The following is a 9015-nucleotide window of genomic DNA, read 5'->3' on the forward strand; positions in this document are numbered from 1 at the left end:
GGTCTTCCTTGTTATTAGCACAGCTTCCAGATAAATGGTGACCAGAGGTAGACATTGTAAAATGCTCTCCATCTGCTGAAAATGGCACAGATGATACCCTAAATGACTCTGTAAAGGTGAGCCCCCACAACCACCGATTTCCCCTCCTTCTTTGCGTACAAGTCTTCCAAGCAAGTGATTGGGTATTTACCCAACTGCGAGAAGCTGTTTGCCATTTGTTTAAAATCCAAACAAAAAAGAACCAACCTGTCACCCTTTACAATTGGCACAACCGGTACAGCCATTCCAGAAGCTACTTTTTTGATGATTCCTTTGCTTTCCAGCCTTCTGATTTCTGGCTCTATTGCGCTGTGTGTGGGGGGAGGCTTGCAGAATAATACAATTGCTTACTGGCCAACATGCTTGGGGACTTGGCTCCTTTGGATAGTCCTGAGACCTTCCTGAAAATCTTTTAGGTATTTAATTAGGACTTCACTGAGGGAGCTAATTTGTCATCGAAAAATATTGAGCCAATCAAATTGAATCTTTCTCAACTAATTTCACCCCATTAGGCTTTGACCTGAGCTTTTTACTACAGTCAGTAGTAATTGGACCAGCTGCTTTTCATAGGAGACCGGAACCGTGGTTTTACCCTTCATCTGTAAAGGTCCCCCAGTATAGGTTCTCAGTTTAGCCGAGGCCTTCTGCAAACTTAAGGGCTGGAATCCAAAGTCAGTATTGTTAAAGACTGGTTCTGCAATTATTGATACAGCCATGCCAATATCAACCTCCATTAGAACCGGGTGACCACTTAACCAGGCGTTTATTTTGATTGGTTTTGATCTGGATGTTGCTAAGCAATTTAGCTGTTTCAGGCCAGATACAGGTTAGATTTACAGGGTGTGCACTCTCCTGGATACCGGTCTATAAGTTCTTTAATTCAATTCAGGCCTGTTTGGACTCCTTTGTCTTCAATCTGTATGACGGCAGCAACAGCAAAGACATGCCAGTTTGGATCCTAAAGAAAACTTCAGTGGTTTGGCCGAATTTGGCCTTGTTTTGGGGTTTTGCTGTGAGCTGACCCAAAGTCCCTCTGTTCAAGATATGTCCTGAGTGAAACTATGCAATTGCCTTCACTTAAATGGTATTCGCCAAATTCAGTTGGACTGTGGGATAGTAAAATGTGGGGTATGGAGGGTAGATTGATCTTAGGATAATAGGTCAGCACAAGATCGTGAGCTGAAGGGCCTGTACTGTTCTATATTCTATAATGAGTGTGTCCACTTCTATTGGCATACCCTGTAACCCATTTGCCCCACTTGCTGCATTTTCTAATGACAAAGCAATTGTAGTGCCTGTTTGAAGTCCCGTTTGGCTTCATTAAGTGTGTGCTTTTGCATAGTTACATCATTAGTTCCACATGCCAAACAATCTCTCAGCAACTCTTGAAGGGTTAAACCAAAGTCACATGTCAGTCATCTTAATCTCCTCAAAGATCCAGACACTGATTCCTGTGGTTCTTGAACTGCTGCGTAAAACCAATAATGTCTCAGCACTAGAGGTGTCTTGGGGTCATAATATTTCTTAACGAAAACCATCAACTCTTAGATGTTTTAGTATCTGATCCCTAGAAAACATCAAACTTCTAATAATGGAGATGCTATGGGTCCACAAGCTGTCATGAGAATTACTCAGAGATAATGGGAACTGCAGATGCTGGAGGATTCCAAGATAATAAAATGTGAGGCTGGATGAACACAGCAGGCCAAGCAGCATCTCAGGAGCACAAAAGCTGACGTTTTGGGCCTAGACCCTTCATCAGAGATCTCTGATGAAGGGTCTAGGCCCGAAACGTCAGCTTTTGTGCTCCTGAGATGCTGCTTGGCCTGCTGTGTTCATCCAGCCTCACATTTTATTATATGAGAATTACTCGTTGTTTTTCATCTGTCCCAATTTGTGCAGAAAAAGATATTTCATTTTTTCCACATATCGAACCCAGTCTTTGACAGCAGGTTTGAATGTGTCAAGCTTCCCAAATAGTGGCATGATGCCAGAAATGCTTACCTCCACTGAAATACAACTGTTACAAGCAAATTTCTTCAGGAGTGTATTTCTTTTTCCTCTCGTCACCACTGAAATAACTCCACAGAAGTTGGTATTCCATCTCCAACTCACCTTTATTTATACATGCATACTTCTTGACACAAGTCCGGCTTCCTCAAAGCCAGCTGTCAGAGTGAACAGAACCTCTGACACTTCTGTCCAACTGTCAGGGGTCCCTGATTGAACCAGATTAACAGCTTCAATCAGGGAACTTGTATTCTTTGAGTTCCACCTGGCTGACCTCATTACAATCACTAAAAAGTGTAGTCACTTTCTCCTTGTGTCTGGAATTTAATTATTTTGTCCATGTTTGAGCCAAGGCTGTAATGAGGTCAGGAGCTAAGTGGCCCTGCTGGAATTCAAACTGGATGTCATTCGGCAGGTGGTGCTTGATAACACTGTTGATGACATTTTCCATCACTTTACTGACAATCAAGACTGAACAGGTGATACTTGGCCAGATTGGATTTTTTCTGCTTTGTGTGTCCAGGATATACCTGGGCAATTTTCCAAATTCCACGAGATGCCAGTATCATAAATATACTGGAACAGCTTGGCTAGGGATGCAGCAAGTTCTGTAGCACAAGTCTTTTGCCAAAATATTGTCGGGCCCAAAGTCTTTGCAGCAAGCATCCAGCTGCTTTCAACTGTTTATTGATATCTTGTGGAATGAATAGAATTGGCTGAAGACTGGCATCTGTGATGCTAGACAGCATTGGTGGAGGCCAATTCGCATCATTCACTAGTCATTTCTGGCTAAAGCCTTATTTTTTGCACTGATGTTCTGGGCTCCTCCCACCACTGAGGATGGAGATATTTGTGGAGACTTCTACCCTAGTGAGTTGTCTAATTAGCTGCCACCATTCACAGCAGCCTGCACCAGGACTTCAGAGCTGTTGCTCATGGTCGTCCATGATCCATTGTTTGTGCGATCACTTAGCTCAATCACTTGCTATTTATGCTGTTTTGGAAGTAATTCTGGTTTTTGTAGCTTCATCAGGTTGACGCTATTTTTAGGAATACATGGCATGCCCTCCTGCACTCTGGATTGAACTAAGCTCTGCTGATGGCCAAGGAAGAAACACCCCAGGACCCTGGCATTGAAAGGACGGCCAATGACCAGGCACCTGCTTAGTTCCATTTGGGAGAGGCATTGTATTAATGGCCTTAATATTGGCGATTAATAACTTCTTCAAGGTGCTTAAGCTGACACGGTGGTAGCAGGCAGGCTTGTCAGAGACACTTGCCAAACTGATAGACACAAATGCTGTTTGTACTGTGCTAAGGGATACCATGGACAAGTTGGCACCACCCTGGAAGAACAGAATCCAGCACATTCAGTTGCTTCTGATATGGGCTTGTACTCTACCACTGTAGCCACTGGCATTCAGCATAAAGAGCAAGGTGACAGAGGGACAAGTGGCCATGATCTCACTCCAGGTGCCTCTTGCCTCAAGGGAACAGGTGGTGCCAGTGCTGTAAGAGGTCTTCCATAAGTCTCCCCTCAGGATATTGCAGAGGTGCTGGACTTATAACCTGCATTTTACATGTCACCGTCAACCCTGTGGAAGTTCAGGCCAAGATGGGTGAACGTGCATCCAGCCTGGACCGTCCCTCGGAATGTCTGAACCCTCTAACCATAAATGTCCTGGACTTGCCTGCTCAAAACTCCAAGGCCAACAGTCTACACTACAGAATAGACTCCTTTCACCACAGCTGCAGACGCTGGGATAAAACCTGGTTATAGTGGGAGGAAAAGGGAAAAAGAGAATCTTCTCAGGGGACAAAAGTGGCAAGGATGAAATTTAATTTAAACAGAATAACTTATTTGTAAATATATGTGCACTTTTCATCGTCAGCCATGTAACTTGCTGTGATTGCAATCACAGCATCAAGAATGAAGGTAGAGAGACTAGATATTCTTAGCACCACAATATTGTAAACCTGACTGACGGATAGTTATTCTTTTCATATTAGCTATACTAGCATGAAACTGTTGTGATTGCATGAGGGATCATCAGATGGTTTGTGAAAGCTTCCACTAATTTATAATCTTAACTTTTATTAAACAGGGAAAGTAATGAAAGAATAAACTGGTAAGCTGCGTTTGCAGACAGGATTAAACTGGGGACACTGGCCTCTGAAGCATCAATACAGCAATGAGAGCTGTTGATAAATAAATCCAGCTTAGATTCTGCAGTTGACAATGTTGTGCCGTAAGATGGTAAACGCAATGCTCTTCCCTGTGAACTTCCTTATTTTTCTTCACTGTCCATCACACAACTTTGCTGCAACCTTTAGACGTCTGCACCAAAACATCCAAGAATTAAGCAGCACCCTCTGTCTGTGCTGTACTGCAGTGAATTCTCAGATCTTAGCAAGCATGGATACCTCATGTTGAGAACAAGCATTCTCTTTTACTTTCTTTATGTTGCTTTAACTATGAGTAATGCTGTTACTTGATCCTTTCAGGGATATTATAAAGAGATTAGGAATTAAATTCTTCTCAATGACAGATGTAAATCACATGGGAATACAAAAAGTCATGGAAATGACCAACGATTACCTGTATTCAAGGTATGGATTTTAGCAATGTTGAGTTCATTTGCTGCCTATAAAAGTTATAGATGAGCAATGTGCATTTCCTAGAATCTTTAATATAAACAAATTCCAAGGTGTTTCACAGCTGTAATGATATTCTTTTGTCTTTTTTTTACTGGATTTCAACCCATTTATAATAAATTCTCACTCTGGTTAATATTTGATTTTCTCAGAGAAAAAAAACCAATCCATCTTAGTTTTGACATTGATGGATTTGATCCTGTTTTGGCACCTGCTACAGGAACTCCTATAGAGGGTGGTCTTACATATGAACAAGGTATCTTCGTGGCAAATGAAATCCATAAAACAGGTATGGGGAAAGGAATAAAATTAAAAGATATATATATCATCTGCGGTACTGGCCACATTGGGCAAATGTGCAAGTTTAGAAACTTGGGAAACGGTGACATTTTCATATATTATTAGTTTGTGGGTGCAAGTATACCAGAATTTGGGTAGTTGAGGGTTGTTCAAAGAAGGAAACAAAGAAAAATGAGAACCATTATCTTTGGTTCATGCTGGACAATTCATGGTATACAGATGTAAACTGAAAAGGACACAAGCCATGTTCAACTTCAGGAAAGAATTCAAGCCTACAGCCATTAAACTGAATGCTTTACTACAGTTACAAATTGTGTGTAATCACTGCAGTCTTCGAGGGAAGTCAGGCAGTGAGCCTTATTGTTGCCTCAATTGGACTGAGCTACATTCATTAACATCACCCACTTTCTCCTAGATTGTTGTTGGCTGCTCCATCCTTTTCACTACTGGTAGATGGCAGAAATAGTATGGCTTTGTCCCCACAGCATTTCCCTTCCATCTGTCTTTGCTACCATCAATTCTGATGACTACCATGGGGAACTGATCAAAACTATATGAAATTGTTATAATTGTCCTCAACATTGGAGAGGCTCTTGTATTCGACTCTCCTCCCTCCAATCTGCCCCAACGAAACCTCTAGTTCAGTGAGACAACACCTGATCTCTGGGGTGCTTCTGCCCTTTAAACATACACTAAAAACTCAAGTGCAGCTGCAATCTGCCTGCGGTTTTACAGCCTGCCAATGCCAAGCTCTCACTTGACAGTGGGAATCATAATGGTGCACACTGTTTGTTTGTATCTGAATATTTTTCTAAATTAAAGCAATTAATTCTGCTGTGTTGGATGATCTGGGTGGAAATCTCACTGTCTGTTTAATCTCCAAGAATACAGAGCCCATCAGATATAATCGTGCCTTTTCAACTCTGAAGAAAACAAGTGGCGGTTGAAATAAATAGAATATATGCGCTTGAGTGAATGTTAGGAAGCACATGATGGAGAAAGGAATAGCATAATATACAGTTAAATGAAAAGAGGTCTGAGGAAGCCTGTTACAGAGCATAAATGTTATCACTGTTCAGATCTTGCTTAGACAAAAGGGTCTTTTCTGATTAGGGGTCTAGGCCCGAAACGTCAGCTTTTGTGCTCCTAAGATGCTGCTTGGCCTGCTGTGTTCATCCAGCTCCACGATTTGTTATCTTAGATTCTCCAGCATCTGCAGTTCCCATTATCTCTGATCGCAATTTAAATTTTTAGACCTCTTTACACTTGTGGGCAGATTTACGTAGCTCATCCAAAGTGAATTTTTTAAGATTCTGTTAAAGTCTTCGTTGGAAAAAATAACTAGAAATTGTGCATTTAAAATAATACCATTGCAAAAAAGATACTGATTTGACTGTAAATACTTTTCGGTTCTCTGCTAGTAGTATATTAAATGTCAGACTGTATTTCCGAACATAAAGTATACAATACATTTATATTTACAGGCCTGCTGTCTGCAATTGATTTAGTGGAAGTTAACCCATCTTTAGGAAAAACTGAAGAGGAAGTTACATCTACTGTTAATTCTGGTCGAGATATCATCTTGACAGCACTTGGCTATTTGGCAAAATAATTCCACAGCCTTTTTTTTGATAGAACTGTTCCAGCTTTAAACATTTATCTTTTCTCATATCTCAGTTTTGTAGCTTCATGAATCATTTGTAATTCCAAAGAGAAAATTTGAAATGATGTAATAAATTTAAACTTTGCATGAAATATTAAGACAATTTTATAAAAGATTTATAAGTATTAAGTTTTTTGATTGCTTGGCATAGTGTCCCGAGTGAATTAATATCAACTCTCAACAGTTGCAACATGCATTGTCTCCAACTCCAATTCCCTTGTTGCTTTTCACACTGAATCTGTTGCATTGAGTTACATCAAGTCATCAGAACAAAAACTTGCCATTTTGGCCAAACTGATCAGTGATGGTATACAGGCTTCCTCAGTCCTCCTGTTTCATTTAACCTTTTCAACATATTATTCTATTCCTTACCCCCTTATGTGTTTCTCTAACTTTCACTTAAGTGGATATATTCTATTCACTTCAACCACTACTTGTGGTAGTGTGTTTTGCATTCTTTCCACTCTGGATTTTAAAAAACTCTCCTGAGTTCCTCACTAGATTTACACATGACTAACCTCTATTTGAGAACTCCCCCACAAATGGAAACATTTTCTCGCAACAACACTATCAAAATCTTTCGTAATGTTAGACTCCTTGGATGAAGGAGTAGAAGGGTGGATTAACAAATTCACGGACGATACGAAGGTGGGTCACATTGTGGGCAGTGCGGAGGGCTGTTCTAGGTTACAAAGGGACGCTGATAGAATGCAGAGCTAGGCTGAGAAGTGGCAGATGGAGTTTAACCCTGAAAAGTGTGAGGTGATTCATTTTAGAAGGACAAACTTGAATGCAGAATACAGGGTTAACGCAAAGATTCTAGGCAGTGTGGAGGAGCAGTGGGATCTTGGGGTTCATGTCCACAGTTCCCTGAGAGCTGCCACCCAGGTGGATAGAGTTGTTAAGAAGGTGTATGGTGTGTTAGCTTTCATTAATAGAGGGATTGAGTTCAAGAGCTGTGAAGTTTTGTGCTCCTGAGATGCTGCTTGACCTGCTGTGTTCATCCAGCCTCACATTTTATTATCTTGGAATTCTCCAGCATCTGCAGTTCCCAAATTCTCTACACAAAAACCTGGTTTGGCCACATCTGGATTATTGTGTCCTGTTCTGGTCATCTCTTTTAAAGAAAAGATGTGGAAGCATTAGAAAAAGTGCAGAGGAGATTTACCAGGATGTTGCCTGGAATGGAGGGATGGTTTTACAAGGAAAGGTTGAGAGAGCTACGGCTTTTCTCTTTAGAATGATGAAGGATGAGAGGTGACTTGATAAGAGGTGTACAAAATAATCAGAGGTATAGATAGAGTAGACAGCCAGAGACTTTTTCCTAGGGTGGAGGTAGCTTTTACGAGGAGACATAGTTTTAAAGTAAAAAGGAGGAAGATATCGGGGAGACGTCCGAGGTAGGTTCTTTACTCAGAGAGTGGTGGGCCATGGAATGCATTGCTGGAGTCAGCCTCATTAGAGGCATTTAAGTGGCTATTCGATGGGCATATGGATGATAGTATAAGGTAGGGGTGGAGGTTAGATAGGCCTTAGGTTTAGGGTTAAAGTTTGGCACAACACTGTGGGCCGAATGACCTGTACTGTGCTGTACTGTTCTATATTCAGACTTATATGAGGTGACTTCGTTTTTTTTCAGAGGAATCCACCCTGTCTTGATAAATATATCTTCTCATTGGTATAATCCTACATAATTTTCTCTGGATCTTATCCAGTTACTCAATAATTTTGGTCTTCATGTCATAAAATTGTACAGTACTTCATGTGAGGTCTAATGAAGGTTCAGTACAAGTTTAATATAACTTCTCTGCTTTTTAGTCCTCCTGGATCTCTGTGCTTGGTGTGCATTTTTAAAAACATGAATTTTGTGACTTGCATATCAGTATCCTAAACCTCATTGCTTCTCATTTCAATTCAGCATTCAATCAGAATGGGGTCTTTTTAATCTTCCTACAAAATGCACTCCTTCACATTTATCAATATTGAAGTTAATTTGCCAGTTACACACCAATTTTGCACGTTTATTAAAATTTTGTATTTTGTCATTTTTCCTCTCTATTAACTATATTTTTCAGTTGGTCTTCTCTGCAAGTTTTAGTGCACTTCTGACCCCAAGTCCAAATCAATAATGTACATTGTGAACAATGGTGGTATAGCAACAATTTGTTTGCAAAACCATTTCCTACTCTTTGCAACTCAGAGGAGCTATCCTTAAACTGTCTGTTCAATGTTTTGTAGCCAGTTTTTTAATCCATTCTAGTAGTGGTGTATGTTCTCAGCATCTTATTCTACTCCTGAAATGTACTTTTTACCTGCATGCACACTGGCAACGAATTCACATTCCTCTT

At 40.6% G+C, this 9015-nt stretch overlaps 1 protein-coding gene across 1 annotated transcript in view; it reads left to right on the top strand.

Annotated features, from left to right (window-relative positions):
• LOC125454857 (arginase-1-like) overlaps positions 1-6761 on the top strand; it is a 35202-nt gene extending 28441 nt beyond the window's left edge. The window contains exons 6-8 of the mRNA XM_048536093.1: positions 4555-4659; positions 4857-4993; positions 6489-6761. Coding sequence (XP_048392050.1) covers positions 4555-4659; positions 4857-4993; positions 6489-6616 — 370 coding nt within the window. The 3' untranslated portion in view covers positions 6617-6761. The remainder of the gene's footprint in view (positions 1-4554; positions 4660-4856; positions 4994-6488) is intronic.
• The last annotated feature ends 2254 nt before the right edge of the window (positions 6762-9015 follow it).

This window comes from Stegostoma tigrinum, chromosome 9 (assembly GCF_030684315.1).
Source record: "Stegostoma tigrinum isolate sSteTig4 chromosome 9, sSteTig4.hap1, whole genome shotgun sequence".
Classification (NCBI taxonomy): Eukaryota; Metazoa; Chordata; class Chondrichthyes; order Orectolobiformes; family Stegostomatidae; genus Stegostoma; species Stegostoma tigrinum.